The 19,731-nt window shown below is 50.5% G+C and overlaps 1 protein-coding gene across 1 annotated transcript in view; it reads left to right on the top strand.

The window, feature by feature from the left end:
* Positions 1 to 1,040: 1,040 nt before the first annotated feature.
* Positions 1,041 to 19,731, top strand: part of LOC122192474 (AT-rich interactive domain-containing protein 1A-like) — a 48,837-nt gene continuing 30,146 nt past the window's right edge. Inside the window, exon 1 of the mRNA XM_042893020.1 lies at positions 1,041 to 2,198. Coding sequence (XP_042748954.1) covers positions 1,041 to 2,198 — 1,158 coding nt within the window. The remainder of the gene's footprint in view (positions 2,199 to 19,731) is intronic.

Genomic DNA, 19,731 nt, shown 5'->3' on the forward strand with positions numbered 1-19,731 from the left:
TTTTCCAGAGGGACGCAACCAGCAGAGAGGAAATGACAATCTTTAGTAGTTGGTAAAGGCTAATTCTAAATGGAATTTCTAGGGACAAGGAAGAGGCGCTTCGTTGACCCACGGCCCACCTCCTCGCCGAGCCCCCAGAGCCGCCGGCGAGCGACGCAGACGCGCGCCCTCCTCGCTCTCCCTCAAAGGTGGGCTGCGGCCCCGTGCCCCCGCCGCCCCCAGAGGTGTCCGGAAGGTAAGGGAGGCCGCTCCGAGCGCGGCCGCATCTCCCGACCCCCGCCCCGAGCCGGGCGGCTCAGCCAGGGTCGTGCCGCCGCCCGCCGCCCCGGCCCCGCCCGCTCCCCGGCCCCGGTTCCGCCGCGCCGCCCCACGCCGGTCGGCTGGGCTCGGCTCCGTGGATCCGCTGCGGGTTTTGCGTGCGGCAGCCTCCGCTGCGCCGAGCCGCGAGCGGCCGGGGCCGGCCCGCTCCTCCTTTGTGAAGGGGGGGAGGCTCCCGTCCGGGCCGCGCCGCGCTCCGCTCCGGGTTTGGCAGGCGGCCGCGGCGCTGGGTAAAATGGCAGTGCTGAGCCTCGTGTCGGAGTGAGCCCCGCTCGGCGGACCAGAGTCGGGAGCTGCCGCGCGGCTCGCCCAGCCCGGCCCCGCCGCCGCTCGGCCCGGCTCCGGGGACGGCGCCCGCCCGCCCCCCCGGGGCCCCCCCTCGGTCCCTCCCCCCTCTCCCGCACCGGGAGCCCCGTCCCGGGTCCCCCCCCTCCTCCTCCTTCCCCCCACTCTCTCCTCCTCCTCCCCTTTCTCTGCCGGCTGCAACCGAGGAGGTACAGCGGGGCCAGGCCCCGGGAAGCCCAGCCCAGCGGAGCCCTCCCCGCCTCGCCAACCAGGCCGGGGGGGAATGAGCCCCCGCTGCCCTGAAGAGCCCGCCGCCGCCTGAGCGGGGAGCAGCAGAGCAGCGAGGTCTCACGCCGGCCGGCCAGGCAGGGAGCAGCTCGGGGGGGCCCGGGCCGGGGGGGGGGGGGGGGGGTGGCCGGGCGGGGAGTGGGGGGATCATGGCTGCTCAGGTCGCCCCCGCCGCCGCCAGCAGCCTGGGCGCCCCGGCTCCGGCCGAGCTGAAGAAAGCGGAGGCGCAGCAGCGGGATTGTCCCCCGGAGGAGGCGGGGGGTGAGGCGGCGGCTGAGCGCGGCGGCGGCGGCGGCGAGAAGCAGGCGGAGAGCGAGGGCCCCCCGGGGAAGGAGCTGCAGGACGGGGCCGAGAGCAACGGAGGGGGCGCAGGGGCCGAGTCCGACCTGAAGAGCTCGAACGGGAACCCGGGCCCCAGGCCCGCCGCTGCCGCCGCCACCCTGAACAATAACCTCCCGGAGCCGCCCGGTGGCGGCGGCAGCAGCGACGGGGTGGGGGCGCCGCAGCAGCAGCAGCCGCCGCAGCAGCCTCCCCCTTCCCACCCGGCCGCCTTGCCCCCGCCAGCCTACGGCTTCGGGCAGCCCTACGGCCGGGGCGCCCAGGCTGCTGCCGCCGCCGCCGCCGCTGCGGCCGCCGCCGCTGCCTTCCACCAACATGGCGGACAACAAAGCCCTGGCATGGCAGCGCTGCAGAGCGGGGGCTTGGAGCAGTCTTACCCGGGGCCGGCGGGAGCCCCCGCGGGGCCGCCCCCTCCCCAGAACTCGCACGGCGGCGCCGAGCACGGCTTCCCCAACCACCAGTACAACTCCTACTACGCGGCCGGCGCCGGGCGCAGCGCCGGCTCCTACCCGCCTCCCCCCCAGGCCTACGCCCTGAGCTCCCCCCGGGGCAGCGCGCAGAGCTCCGCTCAGGCGGCCGCCGGCGCCAAGTCCCCCGCCGCCGCCGCCTTCCAGCAGCAGCGCTTCGGGGTCATGGGGCCCTCGGCCGCCGGCGGAGCAGGAGGAGGAGGGGGCGCCACTCCGCAGCCCACGGCCACCCCCACCCTCAACCAGCTCCTCACCTCCCCCAGCTCCGCCCGCGGCTATCAGGGGTACCCCGGGGGCGACTATAGCGGCGGGCCGCAGGACGGGGGAGCCGCCGGCAAGGGCCCGGCCGCCGCGGATATGGTCTCGCAGTACGGCGGGGGCAACGGCCAGGGCTGGGCCGCAGCGCCCGGCGGGGCTCCGCCGAGGAGTCACCACGCGCCCATGAGCCCCGGGAGCAGCGGCGGCGGCGGCGGGGGACAGAGCCTCGGCCGGAGCCAGCAGGTAAGTGCGGGACCGCGTGGGGCGGGCGGCGCGCCGGGTGGGGACGGGACGAAGGGGCTGGGGCTGGGGCTGGGGGCGGCGGGGGAGAGAGGGGGCCTGAGGAGGAGGGGGGCTGGACGGGACGGCGCCTCTCCCGTGGCTTCTCCCCGCCGGGTCGGCGCTGCTGGGGAGCTGCCATTGTCTGTGCCTGCTCGCTCGCTCTAAAATGGCTGCCTCGCCGCCTTCCCTTCCTCCCCAGCCTTTGTGCGAGGCTCCCGGAGAGCGGCCTCCGTCCCGCGGGGGTGCTCCGGCGAGTGGGAGGGGGGAGAAACGGCGGTCGTCCCCGGCGGGGAGCGGCCGGGCTCGGCGCGAAGGGGCTGGCGGAGGCCGTGCGGCGGGGGTCGGGCGGCGGGCGGCCCGCCCGGGCCGACGCGGGGCCCCCCGGCATCTCCGCCGCCTTCCGCGCCGCCGCCCCGGTCCCTGCCGCTCCCCGCCCCGGGGGCTTCGCTCCCTGCCCGGGGTCGCCCGGGGCCCGCCCGGGTGGCCGCGTCTCGGCCCGGCCCGGAGGGGCCATCTTCCCCCGCGGGAGGCCCGGAGGCCCGAGCCCGTGGCTGGGAGTGCCGGTAAACAGCTCGGCGACGGGAGTAGTGAGTGCAGATTGCTTTGGTTTGGGATTTGAATTATGGAGGTAAAATCCTTCTGTCAAAGCCAGGAGACAGTTGGTCTTAGGTTGACATCCTATCTGTGATCTGATTGGCTCCCCATCTCCTGCTCTTGGCCATTTATAATTGCCTCTGATGTAATGGTACAACAATCCTGATGAGCTCATAAACTTTTACACTCGGCTTTTCTGCCAGCTCGGACCCGAAGCAGCCCCGCTGCTCGCCACCTTCTCGGCCCCCCACCGAAATTGGCCGTGACCTTGAGGAGGGTCGGCCCGCGGGAGCGGAGCCCCGGCCTGCCTGCCCCGCTGCTTTGTGCCCGAGACAAAAGAAGAGGCGATGGCATTTTGTTTGTACCTTGGGTTTATTTTGCTTGTGATGCTTTATGCAGCCTGGAATAGAGTCTGTGTTGTCAGAACAGTGGCAGGGTTTCTCTGCACAGTGGGCTTGCTGTTTATTTTGGTTATGTGACTTTCCTTTTGGTATAAATGATTTCTTTGATGGATCTGAGGGTGCGTTTGTTACTAATTTTGGCCCTTTTCAAAACTGGGGCTGTTTGGAGTCTTTGAGCTGGAGATGGGGGGGTTTCTGGGGTATACTGCAGCCTTACAAATAAACAGAAAACCCCACCAAACAATTGCAACCAATCTTGCGGTGGAAGCACTGAAAATGAATTACCTACTTGAATTCATTGGGGAGCGTTAGTATTGATCAGGCCTTGGCTCCTGGCTGTGCATCTCGGGCGCGTTTTGACTTTTGAGCGAGCACTGACAACATCTGTCCCTCTGTGCGTTTAAAGGACGTACTTTAGGTCCTCACTGTGTCACAGCACTTCGCTTTTTGAAGGAGTATGAACAGGAAAACCAAGCCTGCACATCAGAATGATCATCATATGGGTAGAGTTACCCGTTTGCTGAAAATATGGAGGAGCAGAGAACATGTCGAGGAGAAAGCACTGTGGTGTATGCATCAGACATCTTAGATAAGGGGGAAGGAGAGATGCTGGTATCTAATATCTGGAAACTTCTGGATTCTGAATTCTGAAACTATCTAATATCTGGAACCAGTTTCCTCTCTGTGTTCAGACACGCATCCTCACGGCCTGTCGTGGCCTCATGCAGCCTGTCAGACGTCCCTCCTTCTGTGTGCTCTGCTCTATCTTCAGGGCCTGGGTTTGAGCCATTTGATCCCACGCAGTGTGACATGCAGCCTCCAGACTTTCCCTTCTTGCTCAGTGCTTGTGTCCACATGAAAGCTGCTTAATTTGTGTCCCTTGGTTACCTGAAGTTGGTCTCCTTCATCATTTTGAGTTACTTGATTGTCTCTTCTGTCAAACAGTGCTTTCTAAGAGTGCCAGTCTTACCTCTACTGTGTTCTTCAGAGTGTCTGATGGTAACTGGTAGTGAGCATCCCATTGTTGAGTGAAGGCTGCAGGTCCTCAAGGGTGCAGCCATGTGTACCTGCAGCACAGGAGTACATAGGATGGGTGACACAGGTGCTACAATGTTTACTTGAATTTACTCTTTGTAGCCTGAATACGTGGATATTGATAGAATGTGTGCTAAAAGACAGTGTCAGATTGAACTTTTCAGGCGGCTATTTTATTATGCTACATATCTGACAAAAACGTGTTCCTGTCCGCGTCATGATAGAACAGGAGATATCTCTGGGTTGTGTTTTTGTCCTGGAAAGTGGATTTAGCTTGGTTCTGTATCTCTTGATATGCTACGTATTAGTAATATCTGAATAACTAGTCTCATTAGCTGGAATCATTAATGCCGCTTTGAGAATTAGTTTAACTTCTAAGTAGTGCAAATAGTGTACATAAAAAGTAACTTAACTTTCCTACCCTAAAAAACCAAACAAAACTCCCCAGTTTTATTTGCGATATGGACTGTTGGACTCAAGCTGACCAATCCTTTTTGTTGTTAAAACCACAAAACCCAACCCAAGCAGGCTTACCTTGCGTGATGGCAAAAGCTTACACGTGTCCTCTGCTGCTCACAATAAATAATAATATTCTGGTCCTAAATACAACACTGTGCCGAATTCCCTAGATTGGAAGAACTTAAAGCTTGTGTCTTTCCTTTGTTTTGTACAGTGGTGAACAGAGTGCGTGCTTACTGTGTAACTTTCTGGGGAAAGGTTGGACAGTGAGAGCAGGACGTGGCTCACCTGGCTGTGTGTTAGGAGGAGGAGCAACTCCTGGTGCAGAAGGTGATGGGAAGAACGGGGGGTTCCTCCAGGCAGGAACTGCTGGGGCAGTGAGCTTGGGGTTTTGGAGGTGAGCAGCACACCATGCACAAAAGTGCCCTTAATTCTCCTTACTTGTTAGGATTTATGAATTATACTGTATGGAGAGTTTTATTGCATTGCTCATCAAGAAAGTGCGCTGTCTGGAGTGCAAGTTGTCTTGGGGGAACAGTTCAGGTAATAAATGGAGACTATAATTGCTTGCATAGATGGTATGGAACCCTCTTGGACCTCTGCTGGCTGGCTGGGTGCATGAGCAAGGTGCTGAGCAGGGCCAGGTGTGCTTGGTTTGTGCAGGGACTGGAGCAGAGGTGCAGGGACTGTGTGTTTTTTGGATGGCCTTTATAGCTGGGAAATGCAAGTAGGGTCAGGAGACCAGAATGCCTTGTTGCAGAGTGTGGGATGAGAAATCTGTAGTTTTCTGTGGGAATGGCTTGTAAGAAACCAGGCTTGGAATCTTAGTCTCTTCAGTTTTTCCATTTTACGAACAACCATATCATGTATTTGTTTCCACTTCCCCTCAGAGCGTGTGTAGCTGTTGTTAATAATCAGCTGGCTTTCCCAGTGTCTGGAGGCTTAAAGGAAACTGCTGAAGAGAAAGCACTTCCCTCCCTGAGGAGGTGGACACCTCTCATACGTGCTTTCACTACAGCAAGTGACTCCTGTAAAGGGAGATGATTTTGGGTTGCATTAAACATCAGTGTGTTGGGTAATGTCCTCGTAGGTGCACCAACGTCTCCAGGCCTCTATTAGAAGTTCAGTGAAGTCTGCTTAAAAATTGTATGTTAATAAGAAATGCTCACTGGGCCCATTGCCATACGATAGTTATGTTTTGTTGACTTAGATCTCAACTTCAGTAGCAAGTGAGGCATGAAAAATGTTGTTGAAAATATGCTTTTTAAACTAAATTGGCACCAAATGGCTCTGTGCTGCCAATGAGCTGTGATATCTTGGAATCTGAAATTGAGACCTGGCTCCCGTTGTCTTCTGTCACAGGGTTTTCCCTTGTTTAGCATTGTAATGGTAGGAGGCCTGGAGCTGCTTGCAAGGTGCAGCATGTGTTGGATCTTTCCCATGAAAATGAGGAACATCTTTTTTTTCTAACGTACGATTTGCTTCTGAATGAATTTTAGACTTTCTCTGCATTAGTATAGGTAGAAAACCATTAGCTTAATGTTCTGAGGATTAATTCTGATGCGGACTCTGAAGGTTTTACTGGCATGCTTGTCGGAGTAGTATGGGGTAGGTGTTGCCCGATTCCTGTAAAATACCTTGATTTCTCAGATGCTTTCATCCTGCTGCTTGGCTGTAAGGTGCCTGATGTTTCCAGGCAGGCCATGTCTGAAGTAGGATTCAGGACAGAAAGCCTTGTTTTTCAATTTTTTTTTTTCTCAGTGAAATTGGGTTAGTAAGGCTTGGCACCTGTATTCTGCTAAATGTGAATTAAATGCTCTGTCAGTCCTTATTTATTAGGTGGGCTGGGGGTGAGTTTCTACACACATCTCTTGTAATCATGTTGCTTGCAAGATAGAAGCGTGTTTTCTGGAAGGTTGTACGCTTGGCTTTTGGGTCCTAGTTTTTTGGCTAGAGTACTTGCTGGTTTCCTAAAGCTATTAGTCCAGTTCAATTTCTTTTATGTGCTGAAAGTTTAGTTTCCTGAGACGAGTGCCCAGCAAATATGCTTCATCCCTTGCTGTTCTTAGGTGATAGCAGAAGCTGGGCTTTGGGGGAGCATGGGAATCAAACATGGATGGACACCTTGCTGTGTTCCTCATACTTTGTTTTTAGCTCTATTTGAGAACACTGGTTAACGAATACTGTCATGCAGAAGTATCGACATGAAGACTGTTAGGAAAAAAAAAAAAAAAAAAAGCAAAACAAAAAACCGAAATAGAGTGGTGAGGTGCTGGAACAGCTGCTCACCAGAGACCTCATCAGAGGCTGTGATGCCCCGTCCATCCCTGGAGGTGTTCAAGGCCGGGTTGGATGGGGCCCTGGGCAGCCTGGGCTGCTATGAAATGTGGAGGTTGGTGGCCCTGTGTGTGGCAGGGGGTTGGAGCTTCGTGATCCTTGAGGTCCCTTCCAACCCTGTGATTCTGTGATAAAAACACAACAGCTTTCCTTCAGAGAGAAAACAAAGTTTGAAAGTAGGCTGAATTGGACAAATGTTCATTTTCTATTCCTGTTATACCTCGCATGCGACTTTTCAACCATTTTTCCTTCTACGCTTTTTAAGGGAACACCACCAACCTGGAAATCCAGTTTTTACCCTGTGAATCTGAATCTGTGATCTCTGTAATTAAAATATTAGAGGAGAAAGATGCTCTTTCCAGTTTTTACTCTGTGTTTTTGAAATTCTTTGTCTAGGCAGTTTGATTTCTTTTTGAATTGCATCTCCTGTGTGATGGATTGCTCTGGGGAAAAGCTCATCAGCATTCCATTGCCCAATTGCTGCCAAGAATGTTTGAAACTCTCGAGCAGCAGCAAAGCAGAAACTGAAGGCAGGCAGGCAGAAATGCGGGGGCAAAAAGGGAAAAGATAACCTTGTCACTATTGAAGTTGTGGCGATGACCATTTGCTTTCCCTTCTGGAAGGGCCCATTAGGCATGGTGAAGGATGCAGAGTAAGATCTTCCCTTTCCTTCTGGTGGACAAAATAAAGGGGATTTCCTGGGAAAAGGTAATTGAGGAGAAATCCTGGAAAATGTTCACCTGTCTTATGCTGATTCAGCCTTGTTTTTATTAGGAGGTTACGCACATGCAGTGGTAAAACTAGACTGGATGTCTTTTAGCCAAAGCCATAAATCTCCAGCTAGGAGTGGATGACAGGTGGGGCTGGAGGAAAAACGCAGCTTTCTTTGACGCACTGGACCAAACCTGATGTGTTCTGTCTGGGTCCCTGGCAGTCCACATGGCAACATTAGGGAAGCTGGTGATAACTTTCTCTTTTTTGTTTTAGCAACTGAAAAAGAAGAGAAGTTGGTCACCTGATGAGAAACCGTGTGTATTTTCTGCAGGCTCAGGAAGACCAAAGTGTACTTACAAACCGATTCCAGTAACATTCCAATCATAAGTTAAATGTCATCTCTGCTATGTTGAGTGCGTGTGTATTCTTTAAGGCCAAAATCCCGTAGAAGCTGCAGGCTGCAGGCAGTCGTTCTGCTCTGCTGCGTAGAGGAGTGCAAGTTGAAGTTCTCTCAGTGTCTGTTCTTCAGTGGGAGCAGCCGAGATGTGGACGTGGGAAGCTGCAAGGTCAAGCGTGGAAGCTGGGACAGGGCAAAATATGGAATACAGATCTTGTGCTGTGAGCCTTCAGTCCTACGCCAGAGCTTGGTTAGCTGCATTGGGTAGGACCCTTTTAGTGGAGTTCTGTGTCAGAGGCTTGGAGAGTGAAAGCAGCAGGGCAGGAACAGGAGGAGCTGCTTCTCTCAGGACTGAGCTCATGTACATATTTTACCAATGTCTTAATCAGATGATGATGTGTATTAGCATATGGATGAGGGAGGGGTTCCCTTTCTCTTCTGTGCACCTGCACTCTCAGTATGTAACAGCAGTTCAATCCTGCAGCTTCAGCATTTTCTTCTTCTTTTTTTATTTTTTTGTAAAACATCAAGGAAGAGCATTCCCCAGTTTTCCATTGTGTTCTTTCTGGAGTATTTCTGACACTAATTCATAGCTCAGTAAGTATTTCCACGATGTAGGCATGAGCTTTCTATGGTGAAATCTATAGGATGCTATGTAATGATAGGTAAATTCAATAAAAGCTACTTTTGAATTTCACAGCAAGTGTTTGTTTGTACATTCAGAGTAAAATGGTAATAGCAAGAATTTAATTTCTAATCTTGTTTCTATCGTTGGGGAGGAAAAGGGGACAGAAGTGGGTAGGAGCAAGTCAAGTAGAGGATTGGGTCATTCCATAAACAATTTTGGTGAAGAAATTTCTTTATGGGGGAGTGTGATGGTGGAGAGAGTGTGTGTTAATTCCTGTGAAATTCCCATGAAGAATCAGTTTGTGTAAATAACCCTGCAAAGCTGCTGCTCTATCACAGTTATTGGCATTTCATGTGATAACCAGCACATCATTATTTCTTTCACTTACCTGTAGCAATTGAAACCCTTTCAAGGACACATTAAATTGCTACTAACTTTTCCCCCCTTTTTTATCTTTTAAATTTGAGTAACTTCCTGTTACTCCAGGATAACAAATATTAGGCCTGAACTATCCCAAGAAACTTCATGTTAGATGTGGGAATAGTCTGTGAAGAAGCTGTGATTTTCTCTGGAGCAGGCAGTGCTCTCTCTCCTGTGTTCTGTGTGAGCACGAGTGGTTTTGGCTCTGTGGCAAAGCAGAGGAGACTGAGGAATACTTTCACATTTTTTTCTGGCATGTGACAGGAGAGAGTGTTTCAGGGCAGCAGCCAGTTGCTGATGTCAGACCGTGTCCTAAAGAAGCTGTGACTTTCCAACCTGAGAGATTCTGTGACTCTTCTTGATAGAAATTCTTGAAGTTCGGATGACTGGAATTTCCCCTGGGGAGAATTACTGGGTTAAACAAGTACTTCCCTCCTTACCACCCCCCCCTCCACCCCGCACTTGTAAGATTTCATTCAGGTTTGACTTAGAGAAACCCTGAAAATTACCATTTCCCTTCTGATGTCAGCGCTGTTGTGGTATCCTGCCTGTGAATAACTGAGCAGGAATGCTTTAAAACCTGAGCTCAGGCCACAGCTGCAGCTGCACCTCCAGACATCGCGGTGGGAGAGCTGTTGTGCCCCAGCAGGGGTTGAGCTCTGTGATGCACTCGGACTGATGTGTAACACCGCTGCTTCCACTGCTGACAATGGGGTTTGTGTTTAACTCTGTGTCTGGAGTTGCAGCGGTTTGAAGGCAGACTGAGGAGCAGGCAGCGTGGAAGAAGCAGGGTACATGGAGATGGCCATCCTGCTTTGGTCTGGGGCGCTGGTTTTGGTCTTTTCTGGTGAGATCGTGCAGAGCAGGCTGTGGTGCCTGCAAAATATTGCTGTCTTTCACTGCCTTTGTTTTGGTAGGTGGCTGTGCCTTCCTTGCTGAAGTCTATCTGAATTCAGATACAGGCCATGTAGCCTGCTGTCCTGCTCCAGGGCAGGATTGCTACATCTAATAACAGCACAGACTGCAGTGAATGGATGTGGCTTCTGTTTCAGTGCTTTACTGTCCTTAGCACTGGACACTAGAAAAAGTGTTTCTCTAACTGAAGCAATCTTAATTGTCTCTTCTTGTGCTTGTCTTTTGAGTTATTAGGATCAGAGCAAAAGTGTATGAGAACCAGCTTACAAATGTCTGGCTTTCCCCCCTCCCCTGGTTTCTTGAGGACAAGGTTGCTAGTTAGGTTGCAAAATGTCTCCCTTTATTTCTAGGTTACTGTGCTCACTGGGGACTCCACTGAAGGGGTTGGGCTGTCCTGTGTTACCACTTGCACATCTTCTAGGGTCCCAGAGCCGAACTGTTCACTCTGCTTCCCTGGATGGGATCCTTGCTGTCGTCTTGTTTTGCGTTTCATTCTTCTTAACAGTTTGGTGATGGATTTAAAGTCCAAATGACTGTAGGACTATGCACCTTGTGCAAGTTTAGGAGGAGAATCTGGTATTCATTAACTGTAGGTAAATAATTAAACCAGTAGCAGACAAGAGGTGGTCTTTCCTCAAACGTACTTCTTGGGACGTGGTTTGAGAAAAATCTTTCACCTCTTTGCACAACATATGTTGAAATGGTGGAAGTGCTGGAATTAGGCACATCCTGAGCATTCTTTTCGGCATGAGGCATCTCTGACTTTGTAGCTGGCATTGCTGGCCCTGGTAAAGTGTCACACTGAAGGGCAGTGCACGGAACGTGATCGCACAGTCCTCCAGACTCCAGCTGTGCACAGCGTGAGAAGGGCAGTTACCCTGTGGGGCAGCTGGGTGGGTGGGTGTGTTTTTCTTAATTATTTTTTTTTTAAAACACAGTGGTGACCAAGCGAGTTTGTAAGGGGCTTTGGTAGCTGCAGTGCTTTGGAACTTCTGGGAAGTGCTCCAGGTACCTGCTGGATCCGACTTTTTCTCTGGGCTTGGCATTGCACCTGGAACACTTCTCTTCTTTGGTCTCATGAAAAATCATCTCACTGGAAATGTCAGTTCTGATTGGCCATAGACAGAAATTGGCTCCCCTAGAACAGAACGTGTTTGTGGGGGCATGGTTTTCAGGTAATGTGTGCTGATCCTGGAGGTGGTGAGGGGTTTAGAACAGAAAAGAGGAAAGCACTCACTGAGCTGCAGCTCTGGAGGTGGGGCAGAATGCCTGGCTGCTGTTTGGCTCATGGTAGCTACTGGTGGATGTAAAGAAGTGACTGACAGATGATTCTGAAGTATTCCACCAGCCTGTGCTTTAAAAAGATTTCCAAAAGGCCTTCGTTGGCCTTCCTGTTTGGTTCACGAGATGTGGCAGCATTGCAAAAGCTTGTTTCTACGTTAATTGTGATTGATTACTTTGCAATCTAGGACAAGATTTCCTTTGAAAAGCTCTATGCTGATTCGGTGTCAAGAATTAAAATCAGATGAAGTAATCAGTGTTCTGTGAAATATCCCAGAGTGTTTCTTGTTGGCTTTCAACTGTTCTTGGCCCTTAGCCCTCACCTCCTTTTCCTTCTCTAGTGCAAGGTGCTAAATCTATTGTCTGCACGCTCAGGAGAATAACTCATTAGGCATTTGTATTAGGAGACCAGGGGATAATTTGCTGCTGAACTTCAGAGCGTAGATTTACTGGCTCTAATGATGAGTGTGGAGTATATTGAAAATGCATTGTGTCAAAGCAGCATCGGTGCTTGTACTGAATGGTGAACACGTACTAATGTTAGCTTTAAACCTGCTCACTCTGTGCAAGGCAATAAACTGTTTGGAGTTGTCAGTGCTGTCAAGGTACAGTCATGCCTCACCTTCCTGCTCTCATATGAGTTGTCTTGCAGTTTCTTGTTATACCTGTTCCTGAAACCAGTGAAGATTTCACAGCATTGGCTGATCCTCCTCCCCGTTGGCACTGGCGCAGTGAGGCATTTCTGTATCTCCTCACCAGCTGTCCCAGCACACTTTAACTTGCTGAGCAACTCCCCACATTGTTCGTTCTGCTTTAAAAGAAGCTGGGTTTTTCTAGGCATAGATGGAATACGAGCCCAAGGACAAAAGCAAGCATAGGGTGGTAGACCCAGACCTCAAAATTGCTATAATCAGCTACACAGGGCTGGTGGATTTTTATTTCTATTTAAAAAAAAAACGATGACCTCGAGCTACTGTATGGCTGGGGTTCATGCCAGGCTCAATAAATCCCACAAAAATAGCATCCAAATTTGTCAACTGCTGTAAAAAGAAGGGAAATAAGTCGTTTCCTCCTATTAGTATAACATGACTTTGTTACCTTGGATTCCTCTGATGAAATAGGAGGGGGTCAGGATGGACAGATGGACATTTAAGGGGAACTGAGCTGCTTTCTAACAAGGCAGCAGGTGGCTGATGTTGCAGTGCAAAGGGCACTGTGAACATTGGATGCTGGCGTGGAACTGAGGTGTGTTAGAGATGCTCCTGTTCTTAACAGAGTGTTGCAGTAGCACTTCTGGGGGGGCTGAAGGTGCTGTGTGTGATCCGCTTGGTGGGCCCCTGTCACCCTGGTGCAGAGCAGCAGGAGCTGTGTGAGCTGGGCTCTGTGGGCCCAGAGGTAAGAAGGGCTGGAGGGCGGGCTGGTACAGCACTGGTCTTTCATTCACATTAACTTAAGCTGAGATTGTCGCCTCCATAGTTCAGTTCCAAACCTCAGGTTACTCGGATGACTTTGGCAGTCCTTTATGTTGCGTTACACATTCTTTTAAGCAAATTCAATTCTTCTGCAGAAGCAAAGGAGAGACTGTGTTATTCTGAATTGTGGGTTGTAGAAACTACAGGCGCTGACACGTAGCTCTTATTAGTGCAAGCAGCTGCTCTGGACAAGATGGATCTCTGTGTGCTGAGATGAGGTAGCCTTTGACAGCTGTAATTCTCTTACCATGAGCTGAGCTGCTTCTCCTCCATTGCAGTGCTTTGTGCAGTGGAAAATGTTGGGCTGCTGGACACCTGCAATGTTTTAGAGCCCTGATGTGACGTGGAGGTGCCTCGGGTGCACCCTTACCGAACCAGCATGTTAAGTGGCCATGGGAATTTGCTTGTCCAGTGAATCTGGTCAGCCACCCTTTGTTCCAGTGTAAAATGAAACAAATCTGCAAAAAAGAAGTTGAAATATTCAAATGTACTTTGAGCTTTCAGACAGACACAAGTGGGTTGAAACCTGCAGTGCCACATTTATTCCCATTGTATGTATGGAGAATTAAGGCATAAGTTAAGATGAGGAAAGCCACATGAGGTAGTATAGTCAATGTGGATCTCCAGTTCTGCAGCTTAACCGTGTGTTCCTCTTTCCCTCCCTAAATGTTGGAGGAAGGTCCATCTTCAGACAGACTTATTCACAACTTTGGGCAGTTTGCAGCTTTGCTGTTTTGTTGCTTTTGAATGGGAGAGGCTGGAAATGCTCTAGAAAGTCCCTTTCTAGCCTGATGCTCAGGTGCTTGATGAGGTGCTTTACGTCTGCATATGTGAAACCAACTTAATACCCCTCCAGCAGATGATGCTTGATGTCTTCTAGTCTTTCAGAGCTTGTAGAAATTTTGTTGTTTTTTTCCATGGTGAGTAAGCATTTTTAGGAAGCTAGGAGGGTGTGCTGGAGGTGCCTCCTAAGATGTTTAAATGTGTCCTGGGACCCCTCAGATTTCTGTCCATGAAGGGCTTTAAATGAATTGATAATGTTAACTTTATTCTAGAAGATAAACTCTGGTGAGCTCTCTTGCATTGAGAGCTCAAGTTCTGGAAAACAAACGTCCACATGTTGAGTACCAAAAGCCATCTGTCTCTAAGATTAGTATCGCTTGTTTGAAGGGAAATGGGCGTTATGGAGAATTAGCTGCATGACTGACGTCTGCCACAGGTCTCAGTTGTCCAACTGCATTTGCTGAGCTTCGGGAACCTTTCAGGTTTTCAGTGGCGCTTAGGGCAAATATTTTGCGTCTTGGTGATGTGGAGCAGCTGCACTCTTCCGGACTGAAATCAGATCGCTTAAGCCGTAGTGACACTTCATGCAGTTTTGCTGTTCCATCCTTGCCCTTTCTTCTCTCGCTTTTTTATGGCTTGCGCTTGGCCTGGGCCCATTTCTGTTGTACAGCAGGAGCTTGCATGCTCCTCCTAGTGCAGAAGAGGGCCTGGAACAAAAATGCTGTGATAAGACACTTAACTGTCTTTTTGTTGACTTTGCTCCAGTTCATTAAAGCAGATGCAGGAGGTTGGCTAAACTTAAAGTCTGATTTAATATTCAGAAAGGATGTTTCTTTCCATCTTAAAAGGAAGAGCACCTCATTGCGGCTATCACATATGTGGTCCTTGGGGTCATCTCCTGTGGAGCTGAGGTGAAGATTTTGGGAGGAGTGAACAGCAGCACTTTGGAACTCTTGGGATAAGTTGGCTGAATAGTGTGCTTCTAAATGAGTAGAGAGCGAGGGGATGGCTAGTTACCTCATCATGTGGATCAGAGGAAATACTTTCAATTTATACTTGTGCATGCAGATGTAATTGAAGGTGTTAGAGATTACACTGCCCCTCTAAGTAGTGAAGTGGATAATCTGACTCCATGTACTTGTGAAGTGTCTGAAAACTTCACTAGTCTCCAGCAGCTGCAGAAGAATCTGAATTCTTTGTTAATTTAGTCTGTTTAATTTGGTAAATAATGCTTGTCAGAATCTCCTGCCGTGTTAAAATAACCTTGTAGGTAGCTGTCAGCTCCTGCTTCCGCCTCAGCATCTGATAACGGAGTTGAGATGAGAGCAGAGGAGCCGGTTGCTTGGCCAAGGCCTCAGCCCACGTGTCACTCAGCCAGCTGCAGAACAGGCAGGAGCCCTGAGAGCGGGGAGGCTCCGTGTTGCCGTTGGGTCACCTCTTGGTCACCTCTTCCCTGCAGCCCAGAGCTCCTGTGCAGGCATTGGATTGCGTTGCTCAGCTGCGACACTGGTGTCGTGCCGGCAGAATGGAGATGGAGGGCGAGGGAAATGAATCTTCGGATCGCTCTTACCTCGTGTTGGTGTGGCAGGGACTCACTTGCACGCTTTCCACAAGGGTCTGGACTCTGCTGTGCACTGAGTCTGGACAGCAGTGGTGACCCTGAGGAACTTGCTCTTTGTGTGACTGGTGTGTCTTTGAGTCCTGTGCTACATGACCCCAGGGTGAGGCTGGGCCTGTATGCCTGGAGCTCCCACCAGTGCTGGTTTTTGCAGAAAAACAGAAGAGTCTTTGCTTCTCTCCCTGCTCAGCCCATTGCAGCGCCTACACTGTAAATCTTACTTCAGGTCCCTTTGCACTACTGAAAAATGTCCTGCTAATGTAAGCGTGCATCTGTCTTTGAGTAGATTCTGAAGATGGCAGAAAACCAGCTATGTGTCATCTTCAGATATGATAGTGGTTGAAATATTGCATTGAGGATGTTGAGAGATACCTGAATAATGTGGTGTGTGATAAGCCATGCGGCTGTGTGTCAGGGAATGACGGACTGAAGAAAGAAACAGAAAATCTAGAGCCTTGATAAGCTGGATTTGTTGAATTTGCTAAGGAGGGCTTAAAGTCAGTCTTGGAGGGAAAGATGAGATCAACAATTGCACTTTGTTTAAAGCAGAGGCTGGCAGAGCACCTTCCCTCTGCCTTTAGAAGAAGAAAAAACAACAGAAAACCAAAACCAAAGCGTGCATGCACGTACAAACAACAAAGCCTCAGGTTGCCCCCTGCAACTGGGCATGAGTACTGTACTCCTGTCAGGTTCTTTCTGATGACAGTTTGATTTCAGTTCCTTGCCAGATCTTCTGATTTACTTCTTTCGGGAGCAAAGCAGTCCATAATAATAGGTCTCGTGTCAAAACTCTGGTCAGTTGTAATCAATTTGAAGAGTATTAGTAAAAGTGGTACTTGGGAAAGTCCTCTGAGATGTGTGGACAGGCCTCTTCCTGAAAAGTGTTAATAGGGTAATTACTGCATTATGTTTAGCCAGGAAGGTACATTCACAGAATAGCTGTTTGGAGGAAACTTGTTCACCTTAGTTCCACTGGTAAGATGTAGCATCACGGATTTGTGGAAGATCTCTTGAGAGGAAGCTGTGCTGTAATAATGCACGCAAGGAAAGGAGCAATGTTAGCAGGGCTGATGGTGAACCAGCAGGAGCTCCCGGTGAGAAGCTGATGGGTGAAGTTGTTTAGAAAATGTTTTAGTTTCCTTTTGTGCCCAGTGCTGATTTCAGTAGCTTGTTCTGAGGTCTGTTCAGTTTGAGATTAGAGGACGAGAAAGTCTTTGGTCAAACTCTGACCTACTGGAAAAAGTAAGAAACAAAACCAGGCTCGCACTGCTGAGACTATTGAGCAGGGGTCAGTTACTCAAACACTTTGGCAATCAAAAATTTAATCTGTGTTGACTGTTGATGATGAGTTTTCTGTCTCTCGGTGAATGTGTTCAAGTCTGTTAGGTTCTTGGATTTGCAGTACTGTGGGTAGTTTTATTTACATAAAAATAGATGTATCCTTCAGATTTCCAAGGGACATTTGTAACTCTGAAGCACGCTTGTCATTTAAACTGTCCCAATGGGACACTTTTGTGTAGTGCTTGCTATGGGGTTTTCTAAGTCTTTCATCTTTTGTGTGAACCTTCATCTACTACAGGAGAATTTTTCTTTTTATCTTAATTTCACCTTAGCCTCCTTCATTTCTCTTTAAAAAGTGGAGCACCATAGGGAGAGAGGCAGTGAAGTGTGACCTGCTGTGCTGGCCCCTTACAAAGCTCTGGAGGGGTTGAGCTCAGGCTGGGGTGTTGACCTTAGCACAGCCAGTTGGGCCTTGAACAGATCGGATGGAAGTTGTCTGGCTGGAAGACGAGCTGTTTTTGCTCTCAGATGAGGCCTGTTGTTAGCCTGTGCTCACTTCTCAGCCTGAGCTCTAGTCTGGGTCTGGAGGGGTTTTAGTCACTTCTGTGTGGGGTTTGGAAGACCCAGCAGGCCTGCGGAGGTGAAAGAGCAGGCTGTGCCTGGGGAAGCATCTTGTGTTGTCTGTTGGATGTTACCATTTGTTCTGCTGCCATGAGCTCACGGCATTGCAGTGGGTGTTCCACTCGTGCTCTCAGGGGCCTGCGCATCGTGTGCGGGCACCCTCACAACTGCCACAGCAGCACTGGTGAGCATTTGCCTTGGTGCTGCAGTGGGTGTCTTTCTGTACTAGAAGGTATGGCAGAGTTTTAGTTTTGGGGGAGGTTTGGATTAAAGCCCTCGTCCCTGCAGCACCGTGAATGTGTGCTGATGGTGCTGGATGTTGGGGCCTCCGCGTTCTTACACCAAGCATCCTTACCCACTGTTGGAGTCTCGCCGTGACCAGAGCTGTTGGTGGCTCCAGAGGATGTGGGAGTCCCCACCCAGGCCCAGCTTGCTCTGAGCTCACGGGACGGCCTTCAGCCTCAGCTGCACTTGCATCTTCTCATCCCAGTGACTTCCAGCCCCTCAGTGCTCCTTGTGCCAGCAGCCCCAGGATGGTCTGGGAGCAGCTGCCCCTGGAGCAGTGCTGGCAGAGCCTGGCAGCTCCTTTGTACCACTAGCAGCCAAACAATGGTTTGTGCTCGTGGCCATGTGCTGAATCACGTGCACCGCACTGTTTCTGCCGGGGTCCTTGCCCATCTGTTCCTGACTCTTTCTGGGTTATCAGGCGCAGGTCCAAGTCCTTGCAGGCAGCCAGCTCTGTGGCCAGAGATTACAAGCACTAACCTTCCTGGCAGGGTGGCGTGGCTTTGCTTTTATGCAGATTAGCCATGTGCTTCTCACTTCAAGGCATTCCACAGGAAAAGAGGTTTCCTGTGTTTGGCTGTGGTGGGCGTCTCTGGTGTGGCCTGGCTGGAGCCACTCATGGTGACTGCGCTCGGGAGAGGGATTACGGAGTGCTGGCCCCCCTTCCCATCCCACCTCCGTGCTACGTCACCACAACACAACCACACGCGTGCTCATACTGTTGGTGTCATTCATTCGGTGCCAAGATTGCTTTAAAAAATTCCCTTGGCCCCAGTTCAAACAGGAGTACAGCTGGGATGTGTTAGATTTTAGGCAGTCTGCCCTCAATTTGAGATGAGTTATAAATAGCAGTGCCGACTTCCTTAACTACCACTCTCCGAGGTAAAATGCAGGTTAATTACTGTGGGAATCAATTAGGGCTTCTCTCGGTTAAACAGCTAGCAACGCTTTTTATTATTTTTTATCACAAAAAAATGGACAACAAACATGGTCAGGAAAAGATTTTGGATCTGAGGTGGGAGCTCGGTGCCTTTTAAATTAGTTTTTTGGCCTTTTTATTTTTATTTTGGGGCAGCAGAGGAAACCAATTGTGGCCAATACCCGCATTTGCCAATAGCTGAGTGACGCTGATTTGAAACCAGAGAGTTCAGTAAGGAGCTCTCCTTCCTTTTCTTCCTCTGGCCTAACAAAATACAAACGTGTAGTAAAGCAATGAAGAAAGTCAGAGCTACTTTTTTTCTGTATGGCTGCAGAGGGTTTGGCTCTGCTCCCAAAGTGGGATTTGTCTCTTCTCTTTACTCCTTTTCCTGCTAGGACTGTAAGGCAAGTCCCCTCCAAGTCAAGCAAGCTGCTCTTTGGAGAAGCCAAACTTTGCTTCTACAGGAGAAAACCTAAGAAGAATTTGTTGTGGAGTCCTCATCTGCTTAGGGGTTTTTTTCACTTATTTTGTTCAGTTTGATTATTTTTAAGGAGAGCTGCACCTGTCTCCTTGCGCAGTGAAGCAGAGCCTCTGGCTGCCGTTCTGTTTCTCTGCTTGGGGCCCCACTCTGTGCTTTCCCATCTCTACCTGCTCACAGCCCCAGCATCCTGGCATGCTTTGGAAGAAGTGTGGGTTTTTGCAGTGCTGTTGCACTGGGGCCGACGCATTATGATTGCAGGTACTGCTTGGAGAGCTTTTTAACTCAGCCTTTGCGGCTTGCTTTGGGCTTGCTGTTACAAGCTCTTACTCTAGGAATATTTTAAATTTTCTTGAAAGCTCAGCAGTTTGTCTGGAATGTTGGTTTTCGGTGGCTTTCATTTCATGCCGTACAAAACAGCTTAGCTTTTTAAAGTTTGACTGGGAACAGAGCTGTGTTTTGCCAAGTTTTGGTGCCTAACAGTGTTGTAAAACAGTGGAGCTACTGAGACTGAAGGGAGAATAGAGGCAATTTCTATGAATGCGAGGAGGTGTAAGCAGGGGGTCTGGACTTCAGTGATCAAGGAGCAACACTTTATCTCAATTATGTCGCTCTGTGGCTGAGCCTTTGCTTTTGAAGTGTAATCACAGTAATCTACTCCTGTGGTTTCCTATTGAAAGGATTTCCCATGTATCAGTCCAGAGAAGTGTCTCCCGCCTTTTGCAGTCAGGGTTTGGTATTTCCTTGTTTATCCTGGAGTGTTCTTAAGCGGGCTCGCTTCCTCTTGGCTCTCCGTCTCATATACATTGGTGTGCAGGGCAGCTCTGCACCACCTCCACTCCCAAAGTCTTTATGA

Source organism: Lagopus leucura, unplaced genomic scaffold (assembly GCF_019238085.1).
Source record: "Lagopus leucura isolate 7727_CA_CO unplaced genomic scaffold, USGS_WTPT01 136-24_obj-0_obj, whole genome shotgun sequence".
NCBI lineage: Eukaryota > Metazoa > Chordata > Aves > Galliformes > Phasianidae > Lagopus > Lagopus leucura.